We start from the raw sequence: 19,226 nt of genomic DNA, 5'->3' as shown, positions 1-19,226 counted from the left end.
TACACGTTAGTTAGAAACCATGTGTGTTGATTAAAACACAATAAAGTCACTCACTTAATGTCCTCTCTCTTAATCGCAGCGGCGTTTAATTGTCTCTTCAGTTCTGGTATACTCAGCACCAGACAATCACCAAGATTCGTCAAGCAGAGTAAGCAAGTCTCTTCGTGAATTCCCTCTGGCTCGACAGGACACGAGAACTTGGCGAATCCTGTCTTTCGCACTCTAGACCCTTCGTGAGCGGTCAACTTGTATTTGCAGTGCGGCTTCAGGGATGGAAGATTGAAGATCTTGAACTGTTCCTCGCTGGCGATTACAACTCTGTGTGGGGAAGTCATATCGGGCGCAGGCACCATGTTCTTCTCCGCCTCGTAGGATTCCGGTAATGGCACGCTGGATCCGTCAAGGATCGTGATCGCGATTACAGGCGCACGATGCTTCAATTGTATCTCCTTACCGAGTGTACAGTTGACGTCCTCTTCCGTTCTTCTCGCACCAGCTGGTATAGCCAACGTGAAGACGTAAACTGTGCCGTTGTTAGTGCCCGCCCAAAGTGTAGGTGTTGTATTTTGCACTGTGCGAATTATTTTATTTATTATATTTATTTTTGTATCAATGTTGTTGATTTTATATTTTTTCAAAAAAAAAAAAGATACCAACAGCTAATAATATAACTTCGGGCAAAATACAGGCATCGAACCATAGAGCCTAGAGCATCGTCAACAGGTCTCGCTTCCACTTGTCTCTCCACTGGCTTTAATTCCACCGCCGGCGATAAATCTCCGCTCGGTGAAGAAGTAACGCTGGTGCTAAAGTTTAACAGTTACATATTGTTTTCTCTGCGTATTCTGATCTTTCATGATTGAACCTTACCTTTCTTTCTTCTTTTCTATAACTGTATTTCGCGTAGGACTATTAGCGTTCGTTCGACGTTGCGAACGTCCTTTTCTCAATCTTCTGAAGGACTCCCTAAGAGACTTTTTGAATGACTTTCGCCGAGAAATAGGAGTGTCACCCGCACCAGAAAGATCTGTAAAAATATTAAGATTAATATTTATTCCCAATATCAGGGTTGGCAAAAAATTTGTTTTTTTTTTATTTTAAACAAAAAACGTTTTTTTTGTTTAGAACAATGTTTTTTGTTTTATTTTTGTTTTTAAGTAAAGTAAAAAAAAACATGTTTTAAACGAGCAAAAAACACTTAATAGCTTTATTCTGTGTAAATATTTAAATATTTTTCGCTAGTGTTAAACTGTAAATAATGTTGCCAAAATTGACAACGCTATTAAAAATATAAATAACAAAATAAAAATGATAAGATGGGTATTATTTTAGCAGAATATTTATTTTTGGATATTAAATAACAATCAATACAATAAAGATTACTTAGAAGATATTGACTGACTTTACATTTTACCTTTATCATTTTAAATTAAAAGTACATAACTCATAGCAGGTCAGTAGTTCTAAAAAAAAGGTCTAGTTAATAATATTTAATATATAATACTTTGGCTCCTTTCCTATTCTTATTAAGTAACCTCATGCTTAACTCTCAACATAAATTATAAATAAATAATTATAAAAGAAAAATAAAAAACCTCAATTCTTCTTTTTAAAAGAAGAACTTTTTTCTAGAACTACTTAATTTAAAATGCTAAAATGTAAAATGTAAAATCAGTCAATATCTTCTAAGTAATCTTCATTGTATAGATTGTTATTTAATATCCAAAAATAAATATTCTGCTAAAATAATACTCCTCTCATCATTTTTATTTTATTATTTATATTTTTATATCTATATGTTACATAAATATAGATAAAAAACTAAAAACACTGAAACAAAAACTTTTTTGCAACATACATATCTATTAGTTTTTGTGTTTTTGATTTTTTTTACAATTTTTTTTCCAAATAATCATATATTTTATTTGCGATATTTTAAACGGTTCAGTAGTTTAAAACAGTTTAAAACAAAAATGTTTAAGAATGTATTGGACGGATCGTCTGTCTCAAAAGTTAATCCAAAATATCAAAAAATTAAAGTTGGGCAGAATACGAATTCTAATTGATCAAAAATTTTTTTAAAATAACGAAATCATACTTCAAAGTATTCTTTAATATAAATAGGTCTTAATTTCCAAGAAAATATTGCCACGTTTTATCATAAATATTGCGTCAAACCGATAATCACAGTTATTTTTTAATAATAATTTCAAAACGAGCAAGTAAAGCGTTTTAAAACTTTGTGGGAACATTTTTACACGTATGAAGAATATAATATTACAAAATGAAAATTTTATCATTGTTCTTTTATAGTTTGTGAATAATTTATTACCTGTCTCTTGAACGTTTACATAAGATCCTAAGATGTTAAAATCGCAAAATTCAAAAATTAATAACTTTTAAAGGAGCAAGTAAAAAAATTTGAAATAATTCATGATGATTTAGAATGTTATTAAGAATGTTAAATTAAACATTGACGGCGATCTCATTGATTGTAATATATCTCCAATACATCCTTAAAACAGTGTCCACTGTTTGAAACAAGTTTTAATCAAACACATTTTAAACACATTGTTTAAAACATGCCAACCCTGCCCGGTAATGATATACTTGATAAAAAAGATCAAGACAAACGTCTAGCTTCATAAGTATTACTTTAATACTTACCGTTTGGATTAAGCGTGCACTTGACACTGACGGGCTTTGTTCTAGTATAATCGAAGACCGCGAGCCCGTGTGCGGTACCAGCGGCGAGCAAACCCCATTCGCTGTGCAACGCTAATGCCGTGACGGCTGCTGGTGGATACAACTGGAGAAGACTCTGTGGTTGAAATCCAACCGCGAACGATATACTTGTCGTTCTCGGCGGCAGATGATCGTGACCTTTCCACACGAATCCGTCACGATCGTTGACGATGTTCATTGTAACGGCTTTTATTTCCTTGTTGACCGGCTCCGAAGAGATGGTGGCGGCGATAATGTGACCGGCCGTGCCGGCAACCACCAAGGTCGAGGATAATGGACAAAGAACAACCTTCTTGACGGCGAGTCGCGGATCGTCAGAGTACGGATCGAAGATTCCCACCTTCTTGAACGGCGGCCACTCGTCCTCGTCATCTTCCGGCGGTTGTTCGAGAACGTCCAGGTGCTCGCCGGTGAACAAAATCGACGAGTTGTATTTGTACAGTGGAGTCAGAGAAACGTCGGAAGCGTTCCAAAATCTCACAGTACCGTCCTCGTGCCCGGTAAGCAATAGCTCTCTGCCCTTAGACTTGTTGAGATTTATGGAACAGAGGAAATTCCCACCGTTGATGGGCCACGCCTTGTCCGAGTAAAGATGCTCCGTTTGTGCTTTACCTGCAGCTATGATCGCCTCCCAAAGTTCTTCGGGCACATTGGGCACGTGTTGGGAACAGGTCACCTAAGATATGTGAAAGTTGCTCGTAAATATCCTTAAATATCCTATCAAATTTAATTAATTATTAATAATTAATTAAATTTGATAGGATTAATTTATAAATTATTAATAAATTATTAATAATTCATTAAATTTGATATATTTGATTTATTATTCATTTATTGATTTATTAATAATTCAATAATTAAATTATAAATTATAAATAATTAATAATAGTAATTTCTTTTTCTCTTCTGTAAGTTTCTTCTCTTATAATAAATACTCACCGCACTCGCATGAAGAGATACTAAATAAGGCAGAGGCATCATCTTCCATTCAGGATTCGTCAAATCGATGGCTACCACTTCTTCCTCGGCTAACACTATGAGCGCTTCCGGATCAACAGGGTTTTCATTATTTCCTCCGTCTTCTCCTTCGGGGAAAACGGTGAAAAAGTCGATGATTTTGGACGTGAAATCGAAAACCAAGTGTTTATCCTTGGTCATGACAGTAATTGTGTGTCGGTCCCCGTGACTGGCACGTTGCATACCACCGGAGAATAGGAAGAGGTCGCCGTGTCTATGGAAAAAAAATGCAAAATTCAATCAGCCTGGTGCGAAGAGATGAGTGAGATTATTTTATTTTATTATTTATTATTTAATCGTTTATTAAATTATTTATTATTTTATTATTCAATCGTTGAGCGACTTACTCAGCGGTGGGATATACGAGGATCTTGGTGACGGCTTTGCACGGGAACGGGCCGTAAAGTGTCGTGGGCTCCGGCATCACGTCGCTGCCCGGGCTCCAGAATGCATATGAACCGTCGTTGTGCGATGAGACAAAGCGATTCTCGGAGATCCAATGGACCGATTCCAGCTGCTGCGTGGAGACGAATGTCTGCGCACGCGAAAACAAACCCATCAGCTGCGCGTACACGTTCCACCAAAGACCACCAAAGACACAAACGACAATCAGAACGAGCGATACCATATCACAATCCGTTCTTAACTCTGCTGTTCCCCATTCGATTCCACGTTAATTAATTTTCGTCTCTCAAGAGGCAATAAAACTTTTTGGTTTTAAGATAAAAAAGTTTTTAAATTAAAACTTGACATATTCCTACTTTTCATTTCTGTTGAAAATTAAAAGAGTAAGATTTTTCTTGTATAAAATCTCTAAGATCTTTCTTATATGAAACATATTCAAGAAAAGAATACATTGAAAATGTAAAGTTTAAAAACAAGGATTTAATTGTAGCCTAAATCTAATATTTTTAAATTTTATGGACTCGTTAATTTTTCACTTTGAAATATATATATATGAATTTATAAAATATGAAGATAAATTCATATCCAAGTGATATCATATTAAAACAAAAATAGCCACATTAATATAAATATCCACTTAAACTCTTGAATCAAATGTAGATCGGAAACGAACGGGTTAGCAGGATTAAACATTGACCCATTGAAGTGTGTTTATTGAGGGAAGCATGTAAGCGTGTGAATGTTGCATTTGCCAAAGTGTAATCCTGTTTAAAAACATATAACAACGCTTACCTGTTGAGCTCCCGGAGTGGCTTTGTTCCATAGCACCATCAAGCCTCGATTGTAACCGATTAAAATATTGTCTGGATGTCCTGGTTGCTCGGCTATGGCTTCAACTGCCCCTGGATTTTTCTTGTAGTCTTCCGGAACGCTAGGTGATAAAAATAACTTAATGATTTTTATATAGAGTGACTTTTTTTTGTTTTACATAATTTACACTTCAATGAATATATACTAAAAATAACTTCAAAACTCAGAAGAATCTAAAAAATGTTAATAAAAAACTGTATTAATATTATTTTAATAAATTAATTTTAATAAATACATGTTTACACACACACACACACACACACACACACACACACACACACACACACACACACACACACACACACACACACACACACACATATATACATATATATATATATAATATATATATATATATATATATATATATATATATATATTAAAGTATAAAAATAATTTTAATATATTTTCTCTTTGATTAATATAATTTTAATTTCTCTTAAGTTTTAAAATCACTTTTAACGAAGATAATCAAAGTGAAGCATTTTCAATTTCCAATTTTCGTTCACTTTGATCATCTTAAATATCTTAAATATTTGATCATCTTAATTATCTTAAATAAAATTGCACGATAATAAATTTTATAATGCTCGACAAAAATTATGTGTTGGCATGTTTAATTCTGAATTATTAAAATAAAATAATTCACATCAAATATCAAAATGATATATATATATATATATATATATATATATATATATATATATCACTTTTTAACACTTACTTTTGCATCACGACATCTTGATAAATAATATTGTCCGGCATGGTGAAAGTTTCATAGTTTAGCAAATAGATGTTACCCCCCTCTGTTCCCAATAAAAGATGTTTCCCGCAGGATTCGAGGCATATCGCGGAGATCTTCTTCAATTTACCCTCCAACGACAATGACTTTGTTTCCACTATGGAACATTCATTGATTTCCCATAAATGTAGCGAATTATCATCGCACAAAGACACGAGGCGACCCTGCAATATATACCAAATCGATTATAAAATATTATTAAATATATAATATATATATATATATATATATATATATATATATATACATATATTATTATATATAAAATATTATTAAAAAAAAAACATTTTTATATTTTACAAAATATTATCAATACAATAGCGTGTGTAAACATGAGTGAAAACAATGTCAAGAGCAAGATTATTTAGGCGAGATTTTCTGGAATAAATAAATACCTTTTTTTATAGAGATATTTTCAATTTTCCCTATGTATCATTTTTATTATATATTTTTTTGCTTAACATTTTATTCGGTAGAAAGTTTTAATAACAGTTTTCATATCGTTTTAGAAAGTCGGTGCACATGTGTAATAATAAAAATAATAGCACTTGTAAATTTTAATAGCTGTTAATAATCTCTCTTATCATTATTAGTATATATGAAATAAATATGTTATTCTTTTTAATCAAAAAGTATTGTTTGTAATGCATAAAATAAAAATTCAAGGAAAATGCGAGATTGATCAAATTTATTCGGTTTCTAGATTTTAGTATAATAATCAAAAGTTAAGTAATTCGAAGGAAATGGATTATTCTATTATGTTTAACATTAAACTATCTATCATATGTGACAAAAATTAAATTGTTTTTTAAGGCAAACAATTTGAATGTCAAATTAAGATTAACAAAATAACTAATAAATTTACGAAAAAAGATTTTGATTTATAAATATATGTCATAATTAAATTTTAGTAAATGAATATTATTTTTCAGTTTTCAGATAAATATTATTCAGATAAATATTATTTTACATGTCTTGCTCTTATCGAGGACTTCATGAAGTGTTATAATCTGTGTTATAATCGTGTTATAATAGATTTTTCTGAAACAAATACGTTTTCTTGGATTGGAGATTATTTCTTATTTTTAAAAATTATCTATCTTTTTATGTTTAAAAGTTTTTGAAAAAAATTAATCTATATATGAAGACTATTACATATGTAAAACTTTAATTAAAAAAAACAGAAAGGGAGAAACAATAAGTTTAAAATTTAATGGAAACTATAATGGTAGATCTTTATAGAGCAGGCTCCCCTATCTTATCGGTCTCAAGATTTGTTTGAAACTGCTTATCGAGATAACGGATCGTGCTTCGTATCATTGTGCAATCATATAGACGCAATTCAATTAATAGACCATACCTGGTTTAAATATATAATATGAAAAATGACGCATATGTTTCTAATAAAAATATATTGTCAATTTTAGACAACTTTTGAGAATTTATAGAGCCACAAAAATGTTTTAATAACTGCTTGCAATATTTATATATGTTTTGAGAAATATAATTAATTTTTATAGCATATTTTAAACCAAATTGTTTACCTATATTTTTCACTAGAAATGTATTCAAATAATTTTATTATTTATTATTATTATTATATTTTATAGTTACTAAAAAAAGATATATATAAATACGTATATTTGTATCACTAAAATTACAATTAAAACACAATTAATCTTATGAGTTTTCTATTTAAATTTATCTTGCTAGAATTAAATCACCCAAAATTGATATCTCCTGTAAGAAAAATTATGTATAATTATACATAAATCTACTCTAGTGTGTGTAACTCTGTCCATTATTTGTCACGTCAGCATCATTTAAAAGTTTGCAGACAAATATTTGTATATAGATAAAAAAAATAATTAGTATCTGGGGATGCATGTATACACAAATTTTTTCTCTCTCATACAGGATGTCCCAAAAGTCCCGAACCGGTCGAATATTTCATAAACTATGCACTTTAGAAAGAAATATTTCAGACAAAAGTTGTATAGCTTGAAGGGGGCTATCAGATAGTGACAATGATTTGACATGGGAGAGTCATTTGAAAGTCATGTGAAGATCACCGTCAATTTCTTAAATGGAACTCCCTATTTTTTATTACATATTCGTGTAGCTTATCTCGAGAGTTTTCCAAAACACTATAATAAAGTATTTCGTCATTAAGTACTTTTCGAGTTATGAGGCTTGAAATCATTTCTTAATTTTACATAAACCGTAAAATATCTTGTAAAATATTCATTTTTCGATTATCTTACCTTAATAATTTTATGTAACCTTTTATGTAATCGTTTTATGTAACATTTTATGTATACGTTTAAACATAGTTGTTTTTAAGAAAAAAATATGTAATTTGCAATTAACAATTACATATTTTTTTTAAAAACAATTATGTGTTTTCTTTACACCAATTAATTCCTCTCATTATTTTGTACATAAAATTATTAAGATAAGATAATCGAAAAATGAATATTTTACTAGATATTTTATGGAAATGATTTCTCAAGCCTCATAACCCGAAAAGTACTCAATGAAGAAATACTTTATTATAGTGTTTTGGAAAGCTCTCGAGATAAGCTACACGAATATGTAATAAAAAATAGGGGGTTCCATTTAAGAAATTGACGGTGATCTTCACGTGACTTTCAAATGACTCTCCCATGTCAAATCATTGCTACTATCTGATGGCCCCCTTCAAGCCATACAACTTTTGTCTGAAACATTTCTTTTTAAAGTGCATAGTTTATGAAATATTCCAGTCCGAGATTTTTGGGACACTCTGTATATTGCCACATGCATTTTACGCCGTAGCATTAATTTTGATGCGTCGTAATGTCGTTGCACCCGTGTATTACTTATCCATACATGCGTGCACAGGCACATTGTACGGTGTCATTATGCAATCAGACGGTTGCTGTATAAGCGAAGCACGGTGTCGCATTATACTATTAGTGTGATGCGTGTAATCTCAGAGAATTTGTCAAAAACTAGCACTTTTATCTTTTCTGTGTAAATTGGATGACACACACGGGCATACAAAATAAATGTATAAGTGTAAAAACAAAATTCTATAAATTATAGAATTATAAATATAAATAAAATTCTATAAATTATAGATATAAATATAATAAATATAAATAATAAATGTAAACAAAATAATAAATATAAAGATAATAAATATAAACAAAATTCTATAAATTATAGAATTATAAATATAAATAAGTAGATTGGAGAAAACTAATTAACATACACGAGTCTGTTGTCATTAATCATAATTAATACTTTTCGAATCGAGTCACTTAAATTATTTATTATTCGAGATAAATGAAAGAATAATACTATTTATTTTTTTTTATTTTTATTTATTTTTTTTTAATTTTTTTTATTTTTATATTATTGCGATATAAAAATTTCAAAAATTAATTAAAATCTGTTTTGAAAGACATTAAATTGATAGATATAATTAATATATCTTAAGTATAAAATATATATAATGTGATTTTGAAATTTTTTACCTTCAATTATTTTCGGATAAAACCAAAAATCGTGCATCACATCACACACATTTTGGATACTACTTTCATAATTATGTTTCTCTCTTATGGAACTTGTGACAGAAAAACCACATGCATAACTTACTACAGAATAAATATTTATTACGAGTACTCTAAAGTTTAGAATAATAATGCAATCATACATTAATTATCTCACCTCTTTTGGTAGTGGGATGATCTTCGTGACGGCATTCTCACCACTTTCGACAGAATGTTGTCCGTAAAATTCTACACCTGGTCTTCCAAAACTAAGTGGATTGGTTGAAAGTTTAAGGAAATTAAAAAAACAAAAGATTATATAACATTACATAAACATGACGTAAAATGCTGACGCAGAAAACTCGACGAAACTTGAACTTTGAACTTTAGGGATGATTAATTTTATGTGCTGACACAGTTAATGTTATATTTGAAAAAATGTGTAGTTGCTGAATACATGTAAGTTGTATACTTTGCACATTTCGCAACGAATGCGACAAAGTTACATTATCAGATTGATGATGATAAGACACTTGCAAATTATTTTAAATAACTTTAGAAGAAAACTTATTTGAGTTTTATTTTTTCATCTTTAAAATCAATTTTCTTGAAGAGTTTAATCCTCTCTTCGATAACAATTATATTTGTTTTTTAAAGAAAATAAAGAGGATTTTTTTTAATTGAGAGAAAATTAAGTTTCTTAATAGTTTTTAAACAAGAAAAATAATTAGACCATTCTTTCGTTCATTAAATCCTTTCATTCCAAGCTCACTCACAAGTCTTCATTAGCAAATTAATTAATTTTTGCATAATACCGTCCACTTATAATTTCTTTCCACACATATTTATATTCAAATTAAAAAATACACGATTTAAATTAGAATGAATATAATAAATTTATATTTCTAATAAAATATTATTAATTAAATTATTTTTCTAATTCCAATTTTTTAAGTGTATTTTTTAATCAAATAAGAAAATTTTCGTTGCTGAATTTAACACTTTAACATCGCGCTGCATTTTACTCATGTTATACCAAGTCACCTACTTTTTATTTTTGATCAATATTTTCTGCGGTCGCGGTGATATAACTTACAAATAAAACTTGCCCATTTTTACTCTAAGACGCTTTAAATTAAAACAATTTCACGCTAGTCTTTTTTTAATACATTTTAGTCTACATTTTTTTAAGGATGTATTGGACGGATCTTGTCTATCTCAAAAGTTAATACAAAGTATCAAAAAATTAAAGTTGGAAGAAATACGAATGGCAGAATACGAATTCTAATTGATCAAAAATTTTTTAAAAATCACGAAATCATACTTCAAAGTATATTTTTAATATAAATAGGTCTTAATTTCCAAGAAAATGTTGCCACGTTTTATTATCAATATTGCGTCAAATCGATAATCACAGTTATTTTTTAATAATAATTTCAAAGTGAGCAAGTAAATCGTTTTAAAACTTTGTGGGAACATTTTTACATGTATGAAAAATATAATATTACAAAATGAAATTTTTATCATTGTTTTTTTATAGTTTTTGAATAATTTATTACCTGTCTCTTGAACATTTACATAAGATCCTATGTTAAAATCGCAAAATTAAAAAATTAATAACTTTTAATGGAGCAAGTAAAAAAATTGGAAATAATTCATGACGATTTAGAATGTTATTAAGAATGTTAAATTCAAAATTCACGGCGATCTCATTGATTGTAATATATCTCCAATACATCCTTAAATACATTGTAGTCCATTTTGGTTCATTTTAGTTACATAGCGTTTGTAGACTGCTGGTTCGAAAGAAAATCGACGTGTTTAAAAACGGAAAATAGATAAAGTATCATTGTCCAAGCTACGAAAAAGATCTAAGGGGCTCGCGATTAGATTCAAGTATAACGTGTGCGTTTGTACGTCGGATTAAAACGCGATATTGCGTATCGCAGTCGTGCGTACCCGTAAGTTTCTCGACGTGAGGTGTGCCATGCAGAGAGATAATCGCGTATACGTATATCTATTGCGAAATAATAACGATTATCTGGCGATTACATAGTCCTTGGAAGCATCTGCCGACTGTGCATGCACAATATTAAACAGACGTTAAATTCCGAGGTTCGCTGACGTGTCGATTACACTTCGATACATCTAACAATCCGCTTAAACATTCACAAAACCAGGCAAACGTGTGAACTTTTCTCTCTCTCTTCCTCTGAATCGATAAAATAATTTTCAAGCCGCACATTCTTCTAATAATTCGTTTTTACTAAAATGCTTTTTATTAAATTATTAATTATTATAATTTATATTTTTATGTAATTATTAATTTTTATATAATAATTATATTTTTATATAATTATTAAATTATTACAGTTTATATTTTTCATAGTTTTATATCAATACACACATAAATCTTACAAATTATTTTTCTAAAAATAAAAATTTATATCCTATAGTAAATTATCGAAAAAAAATTATTATTGCACAAAAGAAAGAGCTTGTAAATTATTCACACATATTATATATTATAAATAAATATATATTTGCTTTTATTTTAAAAATTTTGTTAAAATATAATTTCCTATCTGAACAAAAAAAAAAAAAAAAAAAAACCAATCGAGAAAAATTAGAAACTGATCTAAATTTAGCGCGAGATTATTTACGAAAATCGGATACTTTCCTCTCTAAGATCCTGAAAAAGATTGTTACTCGATACGATAAGTTTTCAGATAAACGATATTCAGATAAACGAAACTTATATTTACGTTTGGATATTTACTCTCATATTTATATTTATTTTCATATATCGGAAAGATGCAAATTTAAACTACGGTGTGGCTCGACAATAATTTCCGGTTAATATTGCAAATGGGCTTTTTGTTGGGTCGATAATCTCTGTATGGATTAGGTAAGTGGCAACAATACGTACAAGGTCGGGAAACAAGAGCTCCAAAGTGTTACAAAATACAATTCATGCTGACGTTTTTCTTAATCAACCGAAGCCTCAATTTTTCGTCAATTGTACGATTGATGACTTTGTTAAAACAATTATGAAATATTGTTTTCCTAAAATAAGCAAAATATGTAAAATAAAACTGGTCAGCAATCCTTCGCAAATGAAGAACATTTCAATCAAATGGTACAGTAAACAGATATCTTTGAAAATAATCGATATTTCGAATCTTGCATTATGCAAATGCGTTCATTCTTAATTGAATAATTCAATCCGACAATTTTAAAATAATTTTAATAATTTAATTCAATATTTTGCAGGAATTTGACAAAGTTAAAATTAAAAAATGTAAATTTAGATTGACCCTCTTTCAAAAGTTTTGTTAAAAACGTTTGAAAGATTGTACTTATATCGAATCCTTCCTCTTCAATTAAGAACAATTACATTGAAATAATACCACCAGAGTGCGAGTTTATAAAATAAATCACAACTGATTTATAGTCTTTGTTAAGCAATCATTCTCGTTACGAAACGGTTTTCTTACCGTGATGATAAAATGAGTCATAAAAAATATCAAAAGTTGAACGAATTTTTTGACATCACGATAATTTTTTATATCGATATAATATACAGGGTGTTTCTTAATAAGTGTGAACAATTTTAGGAGATAATTCTTTGTCGAAAATTAAGGAGGGTTTTTCAAACATATACTTCTACATCTCTCCCTGTGGAGTTACACTCCTCCAAAAATGGAGGTGAAAATTAGGTTTTTATTTTTTTCTCAAATTTGGAACAAGTTAAAGAAATGAAATTAGGTGGATATTTTCTACTAGTAAAAAGGTTATTTATTAATATTTTCTTCAGCCTCCCATATTGTTATAAGGGGATGAAACTAGCAACCCCTATTCAATTTTTTATTAGAACTTTTTAATGAGCCGGAATGTGATCATCTAAAAATACGCATTAAAAAGTTTGATTTATTTAGAAACTTTTTTATCTCTTTTATTTTCTTCATAAAATCAGTTTTCAAGAAAAACAATATAAATAAAATACGTTATCGTGCATAAATAAAATTATAATAAAAACGTAAAAATCTAAAAAAATAAAAACCTAATTTTTACCCTCATTTTTCTCTCTGTGGAATGTAACTCCACAAAGAGAAATGTAGAAGTATATGTTTATATGAACCTCCCCCCCTCTTAATTTTCGACAAAGAATCATCTCCTAAAATTTTTCGCATTTATTAAGAAACATCCTATATATTTGCACATTTAAAACTTTTCGTATTAAACTTTTAAACTTATCTTCTTTTTAAGAAGTGAAGGATTTTGAAATAGATTTTAATACAAACCTTCGAGCTATAGCGTAGTCGCCCCCCTCCCTCCAGATCAGATTATAATATATATATATATATATATATATATATATATATATATATATATATATATACGAAAACAAAGTACGCGAAGGAAGCGAGGGTAGACGCGAAGGCAAGGAGCAAGAAAAACAAAAGGATACACTTTGATGGCGCCGGATGCCGTGCCGATGATCATCACCCGCAGACTCGGATCCCAGGCGAGAGCGGTTGGCTTGTTCGGAAAACCATGCTGCACCGTCTGGAACAAACAAGAGCATATATCAGCCAAGGTTGATTTCCTAACATCGTAAATAAATTTCTAATATTAATTATTAAATATTTCTTTAAATATTAAATATTAATTATTAAATATTTCTTTAAATATTAAATATTAAATATTAATTATTAAATATTAATTATTAATTAATTATTTAAATATTTCTAATATAATTTATTTTAACTTGTTTGCGTTAATGATTTAGATTTCCCACAGCAATGAAGAGACTATTTCGACAATTTTTGGTGCAATACTCTCATATTTAGATTCAATTCAAAAAAGCTTAATTAAAATCACATTAATATAATGAATATTAAAAAGATTATAGCAGATCTGAGCATTGAAAGCATTAGAAAAAATGTGTAAAAAAACATATTATATATATATATATATATATATATATATATATAATATATATATACTTCAATATAAACATATATATTTCGACTAAATTTAAGAAATAAATAATCGCTTGTATCAGTGTATGAGTATCAGACTATATATTTAAATTTTGTAAATAAACTCTGAGGATTTCATGATTTTCTAAATATTTTTGGTCAAAATTCCAGGTAGAATTCAAGTATTCTTAGATATTACAATTTTAAAATAAATTTATTGTGCAGGATTTTTTAGCATAAGTAAAATTTATTTTAATATATTTTAAATAAAAAAAAATATTAAATAAAATAGACTTTAAAATACTAATATCTGATGTCTAAATGATGGCTGAATAATCAAAATTTGGATAGTACTATCTAAATCCTAGAAATATTATAAATTATCAGGAAGTATTGTGCATATACAGGTTGTTATTTAAATATAATTTTTTAAGAACAATATTTTAAAATATTTATAAAATTACAATATTTGTAAAATAATATAAAAAATAAAATTAATAAATTTTCAAAAAAAAAAAAATTATCTATAAGATTTTAAAATTAAATATTGCAAGAGAATTTCTTAAGTTTTTAAGCTATTAAAAATATAATCTTCAGAATTTCAAAAATTAAAATTATTATTAATGTTTACATAAAAACAAAATTATCAAAACTATGAATTTCTCAAAAAAATTCCTGAAACTCAATAAAATTTTATGAGAATCTCTGCTTTTTCAAAGTAGAACAAAAAGAGAATTCCAAGTTTTCTAGGTTTTTCTTAGGAATATATATTTCTATTAAAGTCATATTCATATTCGATTTTTAATTAAATGCTCATTATTATCGGAATTCTTGGGAATTCGGTGTCTTTCAAAATTCCAAGTATAATATGTTTAAACGAATAATATGTTCAAGTATCTCTCTATCTACTCTTTAATCCTCAGGATGTAATTACAAACGGCATTAAGGATCGTGAACCGACTAGGATAACGGTACTGGAATTGATTTGAGCGAAAGTTCGTGGCAAAATTAGTTGGCATGGCTCTCTCGCGATGAGTCAGATTTTGACAGTGCCCGTTAATCGAGTGTGGCTTATCGTGTGCGTACGTCAGCATATAATGTGGTAAATGTGCCTTCGAAAAGAAGGCAGCAGTTAATAAAGCTCCACTCGCACGGTACCGATGAAATATTGTTATTACGTGATGTGGTAAAATCACGTGGATTCATTTATTTTCATCTCTTCCCACGGCCAATTATATATTCCGCGAGATTCTCGCGAGATATACAAATGGTCTTGAAGCCGTAAATTCTTAATACGTTTTCGCCGAAGCCAAAGTCTATAGAAATACACAAAGTGTATCATGTGGATTTCTCGCTATTTTAAAACTTAATGATTTCTTCTCGGACATTTTTTTTTTAATTTTTAACCTTTTTTTTAAATCCTTAATTACTTGAAATATAGTAATTTTACTTGGAATGATTAATTATCATAAAATAAATTAATTATATAATAAAAAAATAATAAAAAATAAAAAAATTATTAAAATGAATTAGTTATCATAAAATGAATGATTAATTATAATAAAAAAAATACATTGCATTGACGTAAGAAATTTTTCCTTGATAAGAAAAAGTTGTTCGGAATATTAACTAAGTATTAAGCACAATCAATAGTCATAAATGAAGAAAATTCGATTGCGTAAGATAAAAAATTTCCCATGAATTTATTTCTAAAATGAAAGTAACAAATCTTACTATTAAGTATATGCAAATTTTACTTTTTCAAAATCATGTTAATAAAAAAAATATGTATATATTTATTAATTTCTATTACATTCATTTAAGATAGATATAATTTATTCACACATTTAATAATGATTATAAAATTTGTATTTAATATTAAATATTAAAAAAAAGTTATAGATAATATTTACTATTCAATATTCTTTTTTTAAGACAGAAATCTGCAATTAAAAAATAATATTATGCAAAAAAGATATTTATTAATTAAAAGAAAACTATTAATGCACACATAAAATCCAGAAAAGAAGATGAATGCAAATATTGGAGGCTATTGCATTCTATTTTATTCGCGATGATATATTTCTTTGATCAAATAATTTTAATTTTTTACAAATTCTCAAAATAAGAAAAAGAATAGTTTGGTAAACAAAACATAATTTATTAAAATGTACGAACAATCCACAGAAAAAAAAAATGTTTTTCAAATCTTTTTTTAACTAATAAGGAATTTTATTCAGATGAAATCACGGTAAAAACTTGTTATCGTTGTAAGTTCAAATTTATTTTATAAATGTGACATTGCAACCTTTATAACCCGCCCCGTAAATGTGAAAAATGTACATAAATGATAGAGTTTCTGTCTGATCCAGGACAGATTCTTGGCAAATGTTCAATTTTCAAAGACGAAAATTTCGTTGAAAATTCTGTTTTCGATACCTATATCGATCTAAAATCTTCACTACATTGCAATTAAAAAAACCGGTGATCTCAGAGACCTTGGCTCAAGAACCATTTCCATAAGAAAAGGTGTCACTACCTGCAAGTTGTTCTATAGGCACAATTCTTACGAGAAATACATCTTAACGAGAGTTAAGACGAGACACTATTAGGTGCTCGTCTGTACAAAGAGGCGTGTGTCTCCTCTCCTTCCTCTGTTCCCGTTTCTTTCAAATTAAACCCACAATAAAACACGTAACATTAAAAAAAAGAATATATTAGAAAATATATTTTGAGAAAAATATGTATATATTAAATAAATATATATTAAATAATATATATTAAATAATATATATTAAATAATAAATATATTAAATAATTTATATATTAAATAATATTCGATAATTTGTATATTAAATATTCGATAATGTATTCAACAAAATATTTGAAAGTAATTATAATCGGAGAATTCACTCTATGATAGTTTAACCCTTTAACTACAAATAAGATATAGATTTTAAGATGTGTCACTTATTGACAATTTCATTGGTTCTATTAACATTGTGTTATCTCGAGTCTACACCGATTATTTATTTTATTTTATTAAGTAGTTAATAAAATAAATAATTGCAAATAGACGGTAGTTAAAGGGTTAATACAGCGTGTATATTCAAATTATCGTGTCAATAAATTTTATGATGATTCCATAATTTTCCCAACTATTTTTGTTCAAAGTTCTATGATTAAAGTATTTATATATAATACAAATACAATTGTTTTAAATACAAGATTATTGTGATTTTTAATATAAATAAAATGTTTTAATATTTTAAACTTAAAAAATTTCATCTTTATATTTAGATTTTTAATAAAAAATAATACCAAGGATATAAAACTAATGCAAGGGATATTGATAAAAAAATAAAATCAATAAAATAAGTTTTCAAAATTTAAATATTGCAAAAGAATAGATTTCTCTTAAGTTCTTAAACTATTAAAAACACAGTTTTCTTCAGAATTTCAAAATTAAAGCTATTAAAATTAACGTAAATATTTATATAAAAATAAAGTTTTCAAAACAATCAATTTTTAAAAAAAAATTTCATAAAATAAAATTCCATGAGAATCCCCTGATTTTTTAAGATAGAATAAAAATCCCTGAGAATATCAGATTTTTAAGACTTTTGGGAGTATCCTATTATATTATTTAAAGAACTGCTGAGAAAGTTAACTCAAATTTAAGTTTCGTAATAATACATGTATTTTTAAGAATTTCTTCGGTAATAAAAAGAATAATAATAAAAATAATTTAAATAAAAATAATTAAGAGATCTCTCTCGCATCTTAAAGTGGAAATGCAGGGACGACTTTGTACCGGTGGCGACATATTGACAAGTTGTTTACGAATTTCAGGGTGTAGAATGAGGATAGGATTCTCGATCATTACGTTCGCAAATACTGTTGGCGAATACTTCTCCGAGAAAAGAAGAGATAGAAGATCTCTTCTTTTTACCTGCACACTTTCTACGCCAGTTTCTCTCTTCTTTTTCTCTCCTCAAATAGCATGAGCGTAAACCAATGAATGGGCACTATTTGCATCGCTATTTCCGAGCTATTCGCGTCATTTACATACCAAGAACAAATCGTCCAAACAAATATCAAGGTGATTGAACTGTGTTTATTTCGCAGGACCGTCGAACCGTCAAATTCTCATCGTTGGAAAGACTAGAATGCACTTATGTCAAATTTCAACAGCTGACAAAAAAATATCTCAATTCCTTCAATCTTATACTAGTCAGAGAAAAAAAAAACGAGAATTAAAAAATATTATTTATCGTTGGAAAGACTAGAATGCACTTATGTCAAATTTCAACAGCTGACAAAAAAATATCTCAATTCCTTAAATCTTATACTAGTCAGAGGAAAAAACGAGAATTAAAAAATATTATTTATCGTTGGAAAGACTAGAATGCACTTATGTCAAATTTTAACAGCTAAGAAAAATTATTCCAATATTTTTTCTTATAGTATATTGTACTTCCTGCTAATCAGAGAAAAAAAAGCGAGAGTTATACTTAAAAAATATTATTTATTTTGAATCAATAAGATATTATCATACTTCGATAAACTTATACGACAAGTGAACTATCGATTCTCGATGCGATAAACGCATTCAAGCAAACACAAAAAAAAGGAAGGTCCAAGGATCTTATCATATTTTGTTTGCACGTAATGCACCGATATAATTCTCGCTTATCTGTGCGATATTGAAGATTCTTGTTCGGCATCAAGTTATCGAGAAATTCAACGTAAGAGATATTGAATACTCCAAGAATTGTATCACATTAACTTGTTTAACATGGCTGATTGACACGTAAAACCAATTCATAATAATACTTTGGACTTTCTTTTTTTATTACAATG

At 28.2% G+C, this 19,226-nt stretch overlaps 1 protein-coding gene across 5 annotated transcripts in view; it reads right to left on the bottom strand.

Moving 5' to 3' along the window:
* LOC105255206 (lethal(2) giant larvae protein homolog 1) overlaps positions 1 to 19,226 on the bottom strand; it is a 30,994-nt gene that overhangs the window by 4,634 nt on the left and 7,134 nt on the right. For 4 of the 5 annotated variants that reach the window (XM_025410905.1, XM_025410908.1, XM_025410906.1 and 1 more), the window contains exons 2-11: positions 13,850 to 13,947; positions 9,557 to 9,647; positions 5,762 to 6,003; positions 4,960 to 5,098; positions 4,110 to 4,324; positions 3,685 to 3,976; positions 2,668 to 3,421; positions 871 to 1,027; positions 658 to 806; positions 55 to 571 (exon numbers count right to left, since the gene is read on the bottom strand). In XM_025410905.1, coding sequence (XP_025266690.1) covers positions 55 to 571; positions 658 to 806; positions 871 to 1,027; positions 2,668 to 3,421; positions 3,685 to 3,976; positions 4,110 to 4,324; positions 4,960 to 5,098; positions 5,762 to 6,003; positions 9,557 to 9,647; positions 13,850 to 13,947 — 2,654 coding nt within the window. The remainder of the gene's footprint in view (positions 1 to 54; positions 572 to 657; positions 807 to 870; positions 1,028 to 2,667; positions 3,422 to 3,684; positions 3,977 to 4,109; positions 4,325 to 4,959; positions 5,099 to 5,761; positions 6,004 to 9,556; positions 9,648 to 13,849; positions 13,948 to 19,226) is intronic. The other variant, XM_025410907.1, reaches the window with a different exon arrangement.

The sequence above is a fragment of the Camponotus floridanus genome, unplaced genomic scaffold (assembly GCF_003227725.1).
Source record: "Camponotus floridanus strain SB8 unplaced genomic scaffold, Cflo_v7.5 scaffold36, whole genome shotgun sequence".
Taxonomy (NCBI): domain Eukaryota; kingdom Metazoa; phylum Arthropoda; class Insecta; order Hymenoptera; family Formicidae; genus Camponotus; species Camponotus floridanus.
The sequence above is the reverse complement of the archived record's forward strand: the minus strand, read 5'-3'. Positions and strand labels throughout refer to the sequence as shown.